This window comes from Peromyscus leucopus, chromosome 8a (assembly GCF_004664715.2).
Source record: "Peromyscus leucopus breed LL Stock chromosome 8a, UCI_PerLeu_2.1, whole genome shotgun sequence".
In the NCBI taxonomy this organism is placed as follows: domain Eukaryota; kingdom Metazoa; phylum Chordata; class Mammalia; order Rodentia; family Cricetidae; genus Peromyscus; species Peromyscus leucopus.
In genome coordinates this window covers 8,855,328-8,873,082 of record NC_051085.1, presented here as the reverse complement: position 1 = coordinate 8,873,082, position 17,755 = coordinate 8,855,328, and the positions used below count along the sequence as shown (strand labels likewise).

The window sequence follows — 17,755 nt, the reverse complement described above, 5'->3', positions numbered from 1 at the left end:
CCTCCCCCAGGCTCAGTAAGATCAGAGCCATGGGGGGGGCTAGCCAACTGACTTGTGAAACCAACCAATCACAGAGCAGGACAGTATCACCCTGGTCCCAGGACCAGGGAAAGAAACATAGCTTGAGTTTGGGACCTGAGCCAGAGAAAAGAACACTTTGTCCCCAAACCCAGAACCAAAGAAACATGCCCTGACTCTGAAACTAATACCAAAGTAACACTCTTGATCCCTAGAATCAGAGTCAGTGAAAGAAATGTGCCCTGGTCTTAGAGGCAGTGTCAAAAAGTCAAGAAAGGCCAGTGAAAGAAACAGTTTGGCTCTGAAATCAGGGCCATCTCTGTCCCTAACCCACAAAACTGGCCAATCTCTGGGCAGAAAAAAACTAACCAATCACTGGTTGACTCTGCCCCCAAGAAATCTTATATAAACTGCCCTGCCTGGTCAGTTGAGAGCTATTCTCTCCACCCTGGTAGAGGCAGCTACTCTCCTGGACTCCTCCTTCCCAAGTTAATCTCTTTCTTTAGAGTTTTGGATGTGAAGATCTTCATTCACCAGCATAGAGAAGATCCTTGCTGTGACGTCCCTCAGTGGACAGAGCAAGAGAGAACTGAAAAAGTAACACTTTTCTCCAAGCCAGTGGAGATTGCTACATTTCTGCAGGGGTTTCCCCTTTTGCAGAGTGAAGCAAAAGAAGCAACATCTTAGGCCAGAGAAGCAGAGCTCTGCTAGGAAGCCCCGTCAAGAGGGGGCGGAGCAAAGCTCAGCTGTAGTGGCTCTCCAGGAGAGGAGCAGGATTGCTATATCCTGCAGGGAGACCATCCCCCACCACACCAGGTATAGCCTGACTCCTGAACAGTCAGGATACCCTTCCCTGCTGAAGCAGTTCCAGGTCTGACTCCCAAGCAGTCTGAAAAACTTCCCTTCCAGGGCTGAGCTGTCTCTGCAGCTCCAGTTGTCAGAGCTGTCCTGAGCAGCTCAAGTTGTTGCCTGACTCCCCAAGTAGTCAGGACACCTTTCACCAGAGTTACAATACTTATATTGTTGGTGCCAAAACCGACCAAACCCACAGAATTGCAACAAATTTATCTAAAGGTGGTACTCCACCACTACTCAGCTCAAAAAGATTTTCTATCCTTTCATATCATCCATTGGCTGCCAACTATGATATATAATTTTGTAAAAAGTGAGAATTACTGAGAGTGTAATATGAAATTTAAAAATAACCATGGCTGGGCTGAAGAGATGGCTCAGTGAGTATAGGTGCTTCTTGCCAAGCCTGGCAATCTGAGGCCAGCAATTAAGAGTGCTTGTTGCTCTCCCAGAGAACCTTGAAAGACCCCCACTCCATTATGAGGATATGGGGTGTTGGGCTGAAGTAATGCCCCCCATAACTTAGCCTAAGAAACGCCATTCTGTAGGAAACAGAAAGACAGAAGTTCACAGCTGTAACTAACTAGCCATCCGGCCTTGGGAGGGAGAGATAACTGTGGCCAGCCATCTGGCTTAGGGAGGAGATAATTGTGGTCAGCGGCCTTGGGAGAAAGACAGTTGGGTTAAATGAGGATATTTTATGGCGGGCCCCTGGCCTTGAGGAATAAGCAGCTGGGCTGGAAAGACACCCACTATACTTTGTGCAAGGACGAGTCAGCCACACATCAAACTTCTGATAATTAAAGAATGCGACCCAAGTTCACCCTGGCCTTCTGTAAAGCAACCAATCGGGACCCTGTAACTATGCTTCTAGCTCCTGTAGCCGCGCCTTTGCCCCTGGAAACCCATAAAAAGTCCCCTTTGCCCTGGGAAGGCGCGCAAGTCCTCCAAGAGACTTGGCCCCCAGGTACCTGTGCATTTAATAAACCCTCTTGCTGTTTGCATCTGATCTGTGGTTTCGGTGTGCTCCTTGGGTTTGGGGTCTCTCCCGGAGGAAGATCTCCCCTTGGGGGTCTTTCATTTGGTGGCCCGTACGGGGATTGAGACCCCTCCCTGGGACCACCGACCCACCATCAGGAGGTAAGCCAGCCGGCCTTGGTTTATGTCATCCCTGTCCTGTCTGAGTGTTGTCTGTTTGTCTGAATGTTGAACGTTGTCTGTTTGCGCGCCTGATAATCTGTCTGAGTCAGTGGATCGGGAGGGGCTGACGGGCCCAGACTCCGCCACTGCGAACCTGGAAGACGTTCCACGGTCTGAGACCCCCCGGGGGCACGGTCTGAAGTCCCCACAGGGGCACGGTTTTTTGGGCCAATCACGTATCAGAGGGATACGTTGTGTTGGTTGGAGAAGAGGGGGCTGGACCCCCGCAGTCTCCTTCTGAGGTTTTGCTTTCGGTTTGGAACCGAAGCCGCGCAGCGCGTGTTAGTCTTATTTGTATTGGTCTGTCGTTCCTTGTTTTCTGTTTAACCGTTCTCCTCCTAGAAACAGCCATGGGACAGACTGTCACCACCCCCTTGAGCCTCACGCTTGACCACTGGTCAGACGTGAAGACACGAGCCAACAACGAGGGGGTCGTAATCAAGAAGAAGAAATGGATCACTCTTTGCGAGGCCGATTGGGTCAGAATGGATGTAGGATGGCCTCGCGAGGGAACCTTTAACCTCAGTCTTATTTCACAGGTAGAGGGAAAAGTTTTCGCTCCGAGTCCCCATGGCCACCCGGACCAGGTCCCATACATTGCCATGTGGAGACTCCTGACAACAGAACCTCCCCATGGGTTAAGCCGTTTCTCTTCCCCCTAGCCCCCCGGCAGCAGCAGCAGCGCTCGCCGAATCTCGGGGCCGAGGAAGCCAGATCGGCGGATCCCTCCCACTCCCTGTTCCTCCCAAACCCACACCAGCAAGTCTTTTCCTCTCCCCGCGGCCCGCCGCTCCGGCGCAAGCGGGCGCGCAGGCGGCGGGCGGGGGATGTGGGAACATGCAAGCGGGCGCGCAGGCGGCGGGCGGGGGATGTGGGAACGCGCAAGCGGGTGCACAGGCGGCGGGTGCACAGGCGGGCGCGCAGGCGGGCGCGCAGGCGGGTGCGGGATATGGAAACGCGCAAGCGGATGCGCAGGCGGCCGCAGGATATGGCACGGGTGCTCAGGCGGGCCCCGGGACGGGATCGGCGGGGACGGCTCCCCGGCCGGCGAAGGGCCACTGCCGAGCGCACTTCCTCCACTATGGCACTGTGCTGGGACCAGCTTAGGGACGGCTGGGGAGGCCCGGTTTGGAGAGGGGGGCTTGGGAGGGACGGCGCCACCCGCGAGCGCCAAACCACCGCTCCCTCCCGCCCCTCCTACCTCCTCCTTTACCCTGTTCTCCCACGAAAGGATTCCCCTAAGGTTCCTGTCCTCCCCCAGACCCCAATTCACCTCTTATTGACCTCCTGACAGAGGACCCACCACCATACCCAGGGAATCGGGTGCCGGAGGACCAGCGGCCCTACAATGCACCAGAGGGACCGACTGCCCCCGCGGAGGCGCCTGAACAGCCTCTAAGGAGAGAGAGAGAAGATGAGACTCCAGCTCCCTCCCCAATTGCCGGTCGCCTACGAGGAAAGCGCGACGAGCCAGCCAAGGAGTCCAGAGCCTTTCCCCTTAGGGAAGGTCCTAATCACCAGCTCCAATACTGGCCATTCTCAGCCTCTGACCTCTACAACTGGAAACAACATAACCCTCCTTTCTCTAAGGACCCTGTTGCCTTGACTAACCTGATTGAGTCCATTTTAGTGACCCACAAGCCCACTTGGGAAGATTGTCAGCAGTTACTGCAGACACTCCTGACGGTGGAGGAAAAAACAGCGGGTCTTCCTGGAGGCTCGGAAGCAGGTTCCAGGAGACGATGGAAGACCCACCAATTGCCTAATATCATTGACGCAGCCTTTCCCCTCACCGCCCGAACTGGGACTTCGCGACCCCGGAAGGTAGGAGCACCTACGTCTCTATCGCCAGTTGCTCTTGGCGGGTCTCCGAGGGGCGGCTAGACGTCCTACCAATCTGGCCCAGGTTAGGAATGTGACCCAGGGAAAGGAAGAAACGCCGGCAGCGTTCTTAGAAAGGCTTAGAGAGGCATATAGGATGTATACCCCGTACGATCCGGAAGATCCAGGACAGGCACCGGGTGTCATCCTGTCTTTCATATATCAGTCAAGTCCAGATATAAGGCCAAGTTACAGAGACTGGAAGGATTGCATTCACTCAGCTTGTCAGATTTATTGAGAGAGGCAGAAAAAGTGTTTAATAAGAGAGAAACTCCGAAGAGCGGGAGGAGAGGTTATGCAGAGACAGGAAGAGAGAGATAAAAAGCGTCATAGGGAAATAACTAAAGTCCTGGCCACTGTAGTGTCTCAGGGACAGATCAGTGAGGGAGTTAGGACAAAAGATCGAAGAAGGACATCGCTTGACAAAGACCAGTGTGCTTACTGTAAAAAGAGAGGACATTGGCTCGTGAATGCCCAAAGAAGCAAGCTCAAGGGTCTCGGAGACCTAAGTCAAGGGCCACGGACCTCCTCAATCTGGAGGATTAGGGAGGTCAAGGCCAGGAGCCCCCCCCCTGAGCTAGGATAACTCTCAAGATTGGGGGCAGCCAGTGACCTTCCTGGTGGACACCGGGCTCAACATTCAGTCCTGACCCATACCGGAGGCTCTCTCAGTGACCGCACAGCTTTGGTCCAGGGGGCCACAGGTAGCAGGAGGTATCGATGGACCACCGAGAGAAAGGTTCAGCTGGCATCTGGACAGGTAACCCACTCTTTTTTGCATATACCTGACTGCCCTCACCCATTATTGGGCCGAGACCTATTGACTAAGCTCAAGGCTCAGATCTATTTTGATGATAAGGGGTCGACCGTTACAGGACCCAAAGGGACCCCCCTACAAGTCCTAGCCCTAAAACTGGAAGAGGAATACCACCTGTTTGAATCTGAGCCCTCTAAGGGGCCACTACAAGAAATGCAGGACTGGTTGAGGGAATTTCCCTCGGCATGGGCAGAGACTGGCGGCTTGGGGCTGGCTCACGACCAACCCCCACTTGTTATTCAGTTAAAAGCCTCCGCCACTCCAGTTTCAATCAGACAGTATCCTATGTCCGGGAAGCCCACGAGGGCATTAAACCACACATCCGGAGGCTTTTGGACCAGGGAGTACTTGTGCCCTGCCGATCACCTTGGAATACCCCCCTCCTGCCTGTAAAAAAACCTGGGACAGGGGATTACAGACCAGTTCAAGACCTGAGGGAGGTTAATAAACGGGTTGAAGATATACACCCCACGGTGCCAAACCCTTACAACCTCCTCAGCACTCTTCCACCAACCCATGTTTGGTATACGATACTGGACTTGAAGGATGCCTTCTTCTGTCTGAGATTGCACCCCCAGAGCCAACTGCTGTTCGCTTTTGAATGGAGAGACCCAGAGATGGGACTTTCAGGACAGTTGACCTGGACTCGGCTCCCCAGGGGTTTAAAAACAGCCCAACTCTCTTTGATGAAGCCTTACACTCAGACCTAGCTGAATTCCGGGTTGAACACCCGGCCTTAATCTTGCTCCAATATGTGGACGACCTCCTCCTAGCAGCCAGAACCCAGGCTGAATGTCTGAGAGGCACTCGGGCCCTTTTGACTAAACTGGGACAGAAGGGCTATCGGGCTTCGGCTAAGAAGGCTCAGATTTGTCAAAATAAAGTCATTTACCTGGGTTATGCCCTAGAGGGAGGGCAGAGATGGCTCACGAGAGCACGGAAAGAGGCCATACTCTCCATACCCCTCCAAGGAACCCCCGCCAGGTGCGGGAGTTCCTAGGTACAGCCGGCTACTGTCGCCTCTGGATCCCAGGTTTTGCTGAGATGGCTGCCCCCCTGTATCCTCTCACCAAGCCTGGAACCATGTTCCACTGGGAGAGGAGCAACAACAGGCCTTTCAACGAATTAAGAGCACCTTGCTTGAGTCACCAGCTCTTGGCCTACCAGATCTGACCAAGCCTTTTGAACTGTTCGTGGACGAGAACTCAGGCTTTGCAAAAGGAGTACTGGTACAGAGACTGGGGCCATGGAAGAGACCTGTAGCTTATCTATCCAAGAAATTAGACTCGGTAGCTGCAGGATGGCCCCCCTGTCTGCGCATGGTAGCCGCCATTGCTGTTTTGCTCAAGGATGCAGGGAAACTGACTTTGGGACAGCCATTAACTGTGTTATCCTCCCATGCGGTGGAAGCTCTGGTCCGGCAGCCCCCAGATAGATGGCTCTCAAATTCCAGGATGACCCACTACCAGGCTCTGTTGTTAGACACAGACCGAGTGGTGTTCGGACCAGTTGTCTCCCTCAACCCCGCAACCCTGCTGCCCTTGCCAGACCCATCCGAGGAGCACAATTGCCTCCAGATTCTGGCGGAGGCCCATGGCACCCGCTCTGACCTAACAGATCAACCGCTGTCGAACCCAGATTTTATCTGGTTCACGGATGGGAGCAGCTTCCACCAAGAAGGGGAACGGAGGGCCGGAGCAGCCGTTACCACCGAATCAGAGGTAGTTTGGGCCTCACCGCTGCCGCCTGGAACATCGGCCCAAAGAGCAGAGCTGATCGCCCTGACCCAGGCCCTCCGGATGGCGGAAGGTAAGAGACTCGTGGTTTATACCGACAGCAGATATGCCTTCGCCACTGCTCATGTACATGGAGACCGGCCAATTCAAACAGCTCCAAGTAGCCATGAATACAGACATCAAAGCCCTAGAGGAATCGGTTAGTGCGTTAGAAAAATCCTTGACATCCCTGTCAGAAGTAGTGCTGCAAAATAGGAGAGGACTGGACATACTCTTCCTACAAGAGGGAGGTTTATGTGCTGCCCTCAAAGAAGAATGCTGCTTCTACGCAGACCATACTGGGGTAGTCAGGGACAACATGGCTAAATTAAGAGAAAGATTAAAACAAAGACAACAATTATTCGAGTCTCATCAGGGATGGTTTGAAGGATGGTTCAACAGGTCACCATGGTTTACGACCCTTGTCTCCACCATTATGGGCCCCCTAATTACCCTCCTGCTCGTTTTATTGTTCGGGCCATGCATCCTCAATAGATTGGTGCAATTCATCAGGGATAGGGTTTCTGTTGTCCAGGCTTTGATCCTGACCCAGCAATATCAGAGACTCAGACAGTCAGAGATGGAGCTGACCCCTTATTCTCCATCTTAAAAATGAAAGATTCCATTTGGTACAAAAGAAAATGGGGGAATGAAAGACCCCCACTCCATTATGAGGATATGGGTGTTGGGCTGAAGTAATGCCCCCATAACTTAGCCTAAGAAACGCCATTCTGTAGGAAACAGAAAGACAGAAGTTCACAGCTGTAACTAACTAGCCATCCGGCCTTGGGAGGGAGAGATAACTGTGGCCAGCCATCTGGCTTAGGGAGGAGATAATTGTGGTCAGCGGCCTTGGGAGAAAGACAGTTGGGTTAAATGAGGATATTTTATGGCGGGCCCCTGGCCTTGAGGAATAAGCAGCTGGGCTGGAAAGACACCCACTATACTTTGTGCAAGGACGAGTCAGCCACACATCAAACTTCTGATAATTAAAGAATGCGACCCAAGTTCACCCTGGCCTTCTGTAAAGCAACCAATCGGGACCCTGTAACTATGCTTCTAGCTCCTGTAGCCGCGCCTTTGCCCCTGGAAACCCATAAAAAGTCCCCTTTGCCCTGGGAAGGCGCGCAAGTCCTCCAAGAGACTTGGCCCCCAGGTACCTGTGCATTTAATAAACCCTCTTGCTGTTTGCATCTGATCTGTGGTTTCGGTGTGCTCCTTGGGTTTGGGGTCTCTCCCGGAGGAAGATCTCCCCTTGGGGGTCTTTCAACCTGAGTTTGGTTCCCAACACTGACATCAGGTGGCTCACACCCACATGAGTTTTACACACACACACACACACACACACACACACACACACACACACACACACACTGCATGTATGTGCTTCTTTTGAGACCCCACTATGTCTCGCTGGCATCAGATCTGAACTGCCACATACACACCGGGAACTGAATTCAAGTCCTCTGGAAGAGCAGCCAGTGTGCCCTTGACTATGGAGCTATCTCTCCATCCCCTTAAGTAACATTTTTAAAAATTGAATTTCTGGGCCAAGCGGTGGTGGCGCATGCCTTTAATCCCAGCACTCGGGAGACAGAGGCAGGCGGATCTCTGTGAGTTCGAGGCCAGCCTGATCTCCAAAGCGAGTTCCAGGGAAAGGCGCAAGGCTATACAGAGAAACCCTGTCTCGAAAAACAAACAAAACAACAACAACAAAAAAATTGAATTTCTGCCTGTTCCTGCGTGATTCTAGTAAAAAAAATTCTAGTATGCTAAATACGAAACTGGAAATATGTGTACAGCCAACAGTAACAAGAAAATGGCGAGCCAACTGCACGCTGGTAAAAAAAATTACACGGTAGTTTTTTAAAGTTCATGACTGGCTGTTTTGAGAAACATTTCCATCTTGAATTCCCATGAAAACAGAACTTTCCATCTCAGCAGGGGCATCTACAGGAGGCCCAGGGTCCCCTGCTTCCAAACGCTGCACCTCCTCCTGCTCTGCCTGTGTCTGCTCGGCGCCGCCTTGCAGCTGAGTCTCTTGGTCTTCCACCTCCACAGGCTTATCAGCGGCCGGCACTCCAGCCTCATCTTCATTTTCCTGGAGAAAGCTGCAGATCATGTTGGGTCTGTAGGAGAAATCATTATCCTTCATCTGCAGCCACTCTACGCCATCTACTGGGCGGGAGGTAAGCGGGACAAACAAGAAAGAAACAGAAATTTCAGTAAGTACATTTTCTTCTTAACCAACAGATATGGTACAGATGAATAACTGTTACAAGGGGCTGGTGGGGACGTAAATTTATACAACACTACAGAAATCAATATGACAATGTCTTATTTAAAAAAAAAGGACCGCTGGGCGGTGGTGGCGCACGCCTTTAATCCTAGCACTCGGGAGGCAGAGCCAAGCGGATCTCTGTGAGTTCAAGGCCAGCCTGGTCTATAGAGTGAGCTCCAGGACAGGCACCCAAACTACACAGAGAAACCCTGTCTCGAAAAACCAAAAACAAAAAAAGAGGACCACTGTATGGTCTAGCTGTACCATTCCTTGATACACAAGGGAAGGATGTGAAGTCCGTCTAGCACAGAGATACTTGCACATCTATGTTTATGGCTGCAGTATTCACAAGAGCCAAGATACGGAACCATGCTAAAGACCCATCAACAGGATAAACAAATACAGGGAGGATACAGCTTTCCTGGCCTCAAGTTCATTCCCAAGTATCTTCACCTTTAAAATCATTTTATTTTATGTTATCTTCATTTTTTGAGACAGGGTCTCACTATGTAGCCCTCATTATGCAGATCAGTCTGGCCCCGAACTCACAAAGATCTGTCTCTTGAATGCTGGGATTAAAGGCGAGGGCCACGATGTCAGGCCTATCTATTTATTGATCTATCTATTTAATATTTGTGGAGCTTCCAAGACAGCTCAGTGGGGAAAAGCCCATGCCATGGAAGCTTGACTTAAGTTTGATCCCCAGGCCCCACAGTGGGATGGCCGAACTCACCCCCAGAGTTATCCTCTGAGGTCCACATCTGCACAACCCCCTGCTGCCAATAACAACTTCAGAAGTTTTAAACTTTAATTTCTTGGTATGTGGTATATGTGTGCATACATACATGTGCATGTGTGTTTAAGGCCAAAACTAGACATGCAACGTCTTTCTTAATCATTCTGCACCTGATTTTGTGAGAAGGGGTCTCTCCGTGAACCTGGAACTCGCTGATTCAGCCAGACTGACTCCACCTCCCTGTGCTGAGGTTAAAGGTACCGGCCACTGCCAGGGTGCTGAGGACTGAGCTCTGCCCAGTGAGCCGTCCCCCAGCAGCTCGGAAGGGAGAGGCAGTGTGTACTGTAATCCCCCCAGTGCTAGGGAGGTGCTGACAGAAGGGTCAGAAATTCCCCCAGCCTGGGCTGTACGAGGGAAGACAGCCTGTCTAGAAAAAGAGTGGTACATATATAACACACAATGTAATTTATTTAGCTATAAATTAGAATTAAATTAACATATGTAGGGAAATGGATGCAACTAAAATTCACTGTTAAGCAAAATAAGCTGGATGAAAACAACATGCATTGCATGCTTTTCCTCCTATGTGGGACCCACAGTTAAACTGTATGTAAGACATGAAAGCAGAAAGGGGAGGGGGAGGGAAGCCTAAACAGAGGGGCAGGGAAGACATCAGAAAGCCACGGGAGTCTGTGGCAAGTAAGCAAGAAGAACTCTGAGCCTGGCCTGGCCTCCCAAGGACGGGGTTGTACATAAGAGCCACACACCCAGTGCGGTGCTCAATTTTACTATACTGTGGCTTATTAATATAGTGATCTCTAAAAGTCCAAGGAGTGTCCTGATAGCAATGTATCACTCCCTGCCAAAGCCTACCTACACCAAGATCACCTGCTTTCTTTTTGTGTGTGTATGTATATGAAACTCAGGACATTATTTATTTTCGAGACAAAGTGTTTGAGCTCAGATCTTACTTCCGCTTGCCAAGTAGCTGAATCTGGCCTTGAACTCCTGATCTTCAGTTGCCTCCCCCACCCCGCAATGCACTGGGATTACAAGCAGGAGCCACCACATCCAGGTAGTACTAGGCATCGATCCAAGGGCCTCACGAATGCTGGGCGAGCGCTCTTGACCACTTAGCCACACTCCCAGCCCAAGAGACCCATCTTCAAAGAATGGAGTCAACAAACCTATGTTTTCTTCTCCTTCCTTCTTCTCTGTCAGAAGAGTCCTCGTCATGCTGAGTTTCTTCGTTGTGTGGCACTTGTACTTCAGCACGGTTCTGTCGGTCCCTTCCGGATCCACTAAGACATAAAATGACCTTATTATAGGCTTCACGCCACCAGACCAAGGACTCATGACGAGGGAGTCGGTCTCAACTACTTCCTATGGAAACAGCACAGGAAGGTCATACGGTAATTCATGATTCCTGCCCCACACGCAGAGAAATGACAGATAACATTGTCACTGAAGGCACCAAAGGACCCAGACACCAACAGCTGTAAGGACAGGCACACGAAAACAAGGAGACTAGAGCAACAGGCAGGCAGACTCAAGCCCTGACATGGGAAACAGGGGTCAGGGGCTGGCCTGCAGGACAACGTCTACAATTCCATCACTCGATGAAGGACCAGAATCAAATGCCCTACTTAAAGCTAGAGGCTTGAGCGGGGATGTTCCCAATTAGAAAAGCCTGTGGGGAAAAAAAAAAAAAAACGCTGTGATATTGCTGTCTAGAACGACAACCTTTAAAAGACTGTAGGCCAGGGGTTGGGGATTTAGCTCAGTGGTAGAGCACTTGCCTAGCAAGCACAAGGCCCTGGGTTCGATCCTCAGCTCAAAAAAAAAAAAAAGACTGTGGGCCCACACAGGTGAGAGAATGAGCCCCTGGACCAAAGATGGGAAACACCAGAAACTTCCACACACTGCTCTGCCAAGCGAGAGAGAGCTCTGGCTACACGTCAACAGAGAACATGACATCTATCTACCTGAACCATCTGAAGCCCCGCTATTTTTAATACTCCAACATAGAATTTCATCTGGTTCCAGCTGCTCATTTAGTTGAAGATAGCATACATTCCATTTTTATTCTCCTCCACCTCTCTTTTTATGTTTATTATTTCTTTTTCGGAGGGGGAGGTTGTATAATTGTGGCTAAGGCCTCACACATGCTAAGTAAATGTTCTAGAGGGAAGCCACAACTCCAACCTCTTATTAAGTCTCTCTCTTTTCCTAGCTCATCAATCTAGTTCTAGATACAAAGTTTGGAGACATTTTACCTATCCACACAAAGACATAAAGAATGGATATACCATACAACAGGAAAATAAACTCACACTATATATCATCAGGTATAAACTTCAAAATATAGCCAAATAAAAAAATACAGAATATCTTATATGGTATGTTACAATTTATAAAAACTTTTTGGTTTCTGTTTTGTTTTGTGGTATTAGGGACTGAATTCATGTGGCGAGGCAAGAATCTACCACAAAGCTAAACCCCAGCCTCGAGGTTGAAAATACACATGTATGTAATATAAAACTAAGTACAGGAAAGCGAAACACCAAATCCAAAACAGTGATTATTTCTGGAGACAGAGGAAGGGGTGTAAGCTAGGAACTAAGCACAGAGGGGCTTCGCTCACATGTTGGGGGATGTTTGTGGGGTGCTGGAGACGGAACACAGACTCCCCACCTGCTGCACAAGCGCGTCCCCATTAAGCTTTACCTCTGACTCTGAGGCAGACTCTCACTGTGTAGCTCAGTCAGGCCTGGCCTCCTGAATAGCTGGGATCACAAGCCTGGGCCACCAGATGCAGTTTCTGTCATACTTTAGAGTCCATGTCAAATGACAAATGGGTACCTGATAGCCATTTTTGTGTTCTTTAATTACATGTTTTATGTGTTGGTATGTGCACAGGAGTGTGCCACCGCACACGTGTGGAGGTCAGAGGACAACTTGCGAGAGAGAGTTAGTCTTCTCCTCCCCCCTCATGTCGTCAGGCCTGGCAGCAGGCACCTGTACCCGCGGAGCCACCTCGCCAGACGGAGGTATTGTTTATCCTTGTTATCAGTTTTTTGAGACAGAGTCTGTCTCGCCATAATGCTGGCTGACCTGAATCCACTATGTTAAACCAGGCTGGCCTCGAATTCACAGACATCCCCAAGCCTCTGCCTTTCGAGTGCTAGATTAAGGTATGCCCAGCCTGAGATATTCAATTTCATTATTTTTTACACATAATGTATTTTTTAAAGAATTAATTGAATAAAACCTATAATTTTCTACATTTTTAGATACCAAGTAAATACATCATTTAACTTTCTCTTTACACTAAAGGTTTAAAACTCTGATAAAACATTTAAATTGAGTCGTGCCTGGGCTGGCCAGACAGCGAGGCAGATAAAAGTGATTGTCTTACAAACCTGAAGAACTGAGTTTGACCCTAGAACCCACGGTGGAAGGAGAGAGCTAACTCCTGAAAGTTGTCCTGTGACCTCCACATGTGTGCCATGGTATATGCAATCCCGTACTCACATGCGTATACACAAATGCAAAATTAATAAACTCAATTTTTAAAAACAAAAAAGAGGAAACTCCTAGCATTCCTTGTCATAATGCACTTTGTACGGTAAGAGTAACATTTCAAGCTACTTAACTCCATTCCTCTTACTTTTCAATTTCCAAATCAAGAGCAGAAAAAGCCGGGCGGTGGTGGCTCACGCCTTTAATCCCAGCACTCGGGAGGCAGAGCCAGGCCGATCTCTGTGAGTTCGAGGCCAGCCTGGTCTACAGAGTGAGTTCCAGGACAGGCACCAAAACTACACAGAGAAACCCTGTCTCAAAGAAAGAAGAAAAAAAGAGTAGAAAAAATGATTTGTATAATTTGACAGTCATGAAGTTGTATCTCCCAATAGTGCCAATACATTAAATACAGACATCTATTAACAAGAGACTGTGTAGTTTAAATAGCAGTTTGTTCATGTGTTCTCCAGGTACACTTGTAACTATGAATGTCAGTTGGCTTTTATGGCATGCAAAAATGCAGCTACTGTGGTACTAGTTTATTCACACCTGAAATATTGGAACGTGATGTTTGTCTTTTGCTTTTTATGTAAGTCAAAGTTTGTGAATTTAAGAATCGGTAAATTTTGTCAAAATAAAATGTTCAAGGTAGAAATAGGAAACAAAAAAAAAGAATTTTTTTTAATGTGGATGTGTCCCTGTCTATATGTGGGAAGTGCTCTCGAGGCCAGTCCCTCGGAGCTGGCGTTACAGGCACCTGTGAAGCACCCAACATGGTGAACTGAATTCTGGTCCTCCGCAAGAACAGCACAGGTTTTTAACTGCTGAGCCATCTCTCCAGCCCCCTACATTTACTATATATTGTATATCTGAAGCTAGGCATAGTAGTGTACCGTGGCTGTTATTCCAGCACTAAGGAGGCATGAGGATTCTGAGTTCAAAGCCAGCCTGAGCTACAGCTGACCTGATAGTAAGCAACAATAAACAAAATAAAAAACAAAAAGCAAAACACATAGTATATTTGAAACGATCTGTAGAAAAAGTTCGTCTAGCATAGCAATGACTTACTACGTTCAACACCTTCTTCAAATATAACACAGGTCCCAAGAGTATCTGCAGGAAAAGATGAAGGCAAATTAGGAAAGACAGCAGAAATACTCTGAAAGCCATCTGAAAAAGGAGCTTGTGCATCTGGCATTCCTACCTTCATATTCTCCAGCAAACACATAGCTGTCTATTTGCAGGATGGGCCGCTCGGTGTCAATTCCCTACAACAGATTAAAGGGCATAAAACACCATCATTAGAGAAGGCCCCTGGAGCCGGGCGGTGGTGGCACAGGCCTTTAATCCCAGCACTCAGGAGGCAGAGACAGGAGATCTCTGTGAGACAGACTGAGATCCAGGACAACCAGGACTGTTTCACTGAGAAGCCCTGTCTTGAAAAATCAAAAAAAAAAAAAAAAAAAAAAAAAAAGCCCTCAAGGGCCATCAGGGTCACTCAGCAGGTAGGAGCGCTTGCTGTCAGACCTGAAGACCTGAGTTCAATCCCCGGAACCCACAGGGTTGAAGTACAGAACTGCCTTCTGCAAGCTGTCCTCTGACCTCCACAGGAACACCATGGCATGAATACAGTCACACACAAAAGTAAATAAAATAAATGTAAGTTAAAGAAAAAAAAGGGAAGACAAAAGAAAAAGCAATGCCAGGTATGGATGGTGGCACACACCTGTAATCCCAGCACTCAAAGGTAGAAGTAGTTGAGAATCACGAGTTCAAGAACAGCCTTAGCTGAGGCCATCCTCGATTACATCAGCCCTTGTCAAGAATTACTGGGGAAAAGGCAGGCAGGGGGGAGAAGGATGAACATGATCAATTATATTATGTGCATGGATAAGATTATCAGAATGAAACCTGTTGTGTACACAATTATTACACACCTTCTATTTTTCTTCCTTTTTTTCTTGTTTGTTTGTTTTTTTGTTTTTTTTGAGACAGGTCCACCTGCCTCTGCCTCTCAAGGGCTGAGACTAAGGCATGTGACAAATCTGGTTTTCTTACCTTTTTTTGAAGGTTTATTTTATTTTATTGTTTTTTTTTCATTTGTTTATTATTTACACAACATTCTGCCTGCAGGTAAGAAGAGGGCACCAGATCTCATTACAGATGGTTGTGAACCACCATGTGGCTGCTGGGAATTGAACTCAGGATCTCTGGAAGAGAAGCCAGTGTTCTTAACCGCTGAGCTATCTCTCTAGCCCTATTTTATTGGGTTTTTGTTGTTGTTGTTGTTTTTTCCTTCAGAGCTGAGGACCAAACCCAGGGCCTTGTACTTGCTAGGCAAGCGCTCTACCACTGAGCGCTTTTATTGGTTTTTTGAGACACAGTTTTTCTGTGTAGTCCTGGCTGTCCTGGAACTCACTCTGTAGACCAGGCTGGCCTCGAACTCACAGAGATCTGCCTGCCTCTGCCTCCCTAGGGCTGGAACTAAAGGCGTGTACCACCACTGCCTAGCTTCTTAGGTTTTTTAAAGACAGGGCTTCCAGTAGCTCAGCTGGCCTAGAATGTGCTTTGTCATTAAGGATGACAGTGATCTTCTGATCTGCGTGCCTTCGGCTCTCCAGTGCTGGCATCCCAGAGTGCACCAAGACAGCCTACTTTAATGCTGTTTCTTGTAGTCTGATAAGTGAGGCATAGGTGTGAGCAACCGAGATACACCAAAGGCATGCCTGTAGTGATGTGCAGAACCTTGAGTGCAGCGGGTAATGTGGGTGCTGGGCAACGCTGCACACATGTCCACACTTAGACCAGAGTCTGGGTCCAGGCTAGTACTCGACTGTGGTACCAACTGAGACTGGGCCTACTAGAAAGACAGGCTCCGCTTAGGCACAGCACTGGATAAGGCTTTTGTCCTAAAACTGCCCCAAAAGTTCCATACAAGACACTGTCTTTTGCTCTTTTCTTTCTCTCCAACCACAACCACACATTCAGGCAATGAATCATTCTTTACTCCCTGTTCTTTTGTTTTTGAAGATTTATTCAATCATGTATATAGTGTTCTGCCTGAGTGTATGCCTGCAGGCCTGAAGAGGGCACCAGATCTCATTATGGATGGTTGTGAACAGGCAATCAATGCCCTTAACCACTAAGCCATCTCTCCAGCCCCCTACCCTGTTCGGGAATGATCCTTAAGCTTTGTAAGGTGGAATGAGAATAATTATCTTTGTGGACAAGTGTAACACTTTCATTCTTGTTTTAACTTTAAGAAAAACGCTGGGGAGGTGGGGGTGGGGGCGCACGCCTTTATACCCAGCACTCAGGACACAGAGGCAGGCGGATTTCTGAGTTAGAGGCAAGCCTGGTCTACAGAGCAACTTCTAGGGCAGCTACACACAGAGAAACCCTGTCTCAAAAAAAGAAAAAAAAAAAAAAAAGAAGGGAGAGAGAGACAGAGAGGAGAGAGAGAGAGACAGAGAGGAAGGAAGAGAAAAATCTACAACATTCTCTAAACTCAAAAGAAAGAAAATATACAACATTCCCCAAATCCTAAGACTCACCAAAATCTTGCACTTGTTTTCACATTTGGAGAGAAAGTCTGAATCAATAATCCCTGACAATTCCACCAGAACAAACTGCTCCTGGTGGGAGAAAGGAAAGTTAACGCGGTGCACGGCCAGTGAGCACGGGACGACAGACGGAAATGCCCCCAATCCCAATTCAACGAGGCCACCTTCGTGCAAACGGGATCTGGTTTCTGGTGGGCGCAGCGTACCCGCAGCACGGCCCAGACCCCTCTACTCCTTCTGGAGAGGGAGACTAGACCCGGGGTCAGCCCTCCCCCGGGCCCCGGGGTCTGCAAGCCCGTGGGCTGTCTCCGGGCCTCCCTCTCGCCGTGCGCGCCCCACACTCCCTTCCCCACCCGGGGCTGGCACAGCTATGACCGCCAACGCCGCAGGCCCTCGACCCACGCTTCCAACCTCCTCTATCTCCTCTTCCTCCTCCTCCTCTTCCTCGCCCTCCCAACTGGGCTCCATCGCAGCCGCCACAGCCCGCGCACTCGGAGACTCCATCGCTGGCCACGCCCCCCGCGGCCGCCATCTTGGATACGGGCCGCGGCGTCCCGCATCCGGCTGTTGCCGCTCACGACGCACACACGCCTCGCCAGAAAGCAAGATGGCGGCGCCAGGCTTCCGCAGGAGAGCCACGTGAAGATTCAACGCACTTGGAGCTTTCGAGCTTGGGGAATTTTAGATTTTTTTTTTTCTTTTTTAACCCCCTTTGGAGAACGAGGCTCATAGAGCCTGAAAGGTCATTTCAGCTGCCTGAAACTCTGGATCTTAGAAACCAAACCTCACATATATATTGCGTGCTTCATTTAAGACAAGAAAACCAGTTCGAGCCAAATGGAATGGCTGCCTACACCTGTCATCCCAGCAGCAAAGGAGGCTGAAGCAGGATTATTAATGCAAATCCAGGGCCAGGCTGGCTACACAGAATCAGGTGTATGCTTGATAAATGCAGCACCGAGTTACCGAATGTTACTGGGGAGACTGGGGCGGGGTGGATTCCGGACGAGCAACACCAATCTCAAACAACAAAATGCAACCTGACACGCCGCACACACTTTATCTTTAAACTGAACCGGAAGCAGTTTTGAGTGCGCGCCAGAAGACACT

General features: G+C 49.2%; 1 protein-coding gene and 1 long non-coding RNA gene across 3 annotated transcripts; both read right to left on the bottom strand.

Moving 5' to 3' along the window:
- Positions 1–1,018: 1,018 nt before the first annotated feature.
- On the bottom strand, positions 1,019–7,855 carry LOC119086838. Its single transcript, XR_005090204.1, has 2 exons — positions 7,815–7,855; positions 1,019–1,327 (listed from the first exon to the last, which is right to left on the bottom strand). It is a non-coding gene; the product is annotated as an uncharacterized LOC119086838 (long non-coding RNA).
- Positions 7,856–8,260: 405 nt separating this feature from the next.
- Gtf3c6 (general transcription factor IIIC subunit 6) lies at positions 8,261–17,195 on the bottom strand. Of its 2 annotated transcripts, none has more exons than XM_037200362.1 (6): positions 17,057–17,195; positions 16,637–16,717; positions 14,287–14,350; positions 14,151–14,195; positions 10,748–10,861; positions 8,261–8,721 (listed from the first exon to the last, which is right to left on the bottom strand). In XM_037200362.1, the coding sequence occupies exons 1-6, from the start codon at positions 17,147–17,149 to the stop codon at positions 8,417–8,419; spliced, it is 702 nt and encodes a 233-aa protein (XP_037056257.1). In that variant the 5' UTR covers positions 17,150–17,195; the 3' UTR covers positions 8,261–8,416. The 2 variants fall into 2 exon arrangements, with proteins under 2 accessions (XP_037056257.1, XP_028717573.1); XM_028861740.2 differs by having other exon boundaries at positions 8,261–8,718; positions 17,057–17,193.
- Between the last annotated feature and the right edge of the window lie 560 nt (positions 17,196–17,755).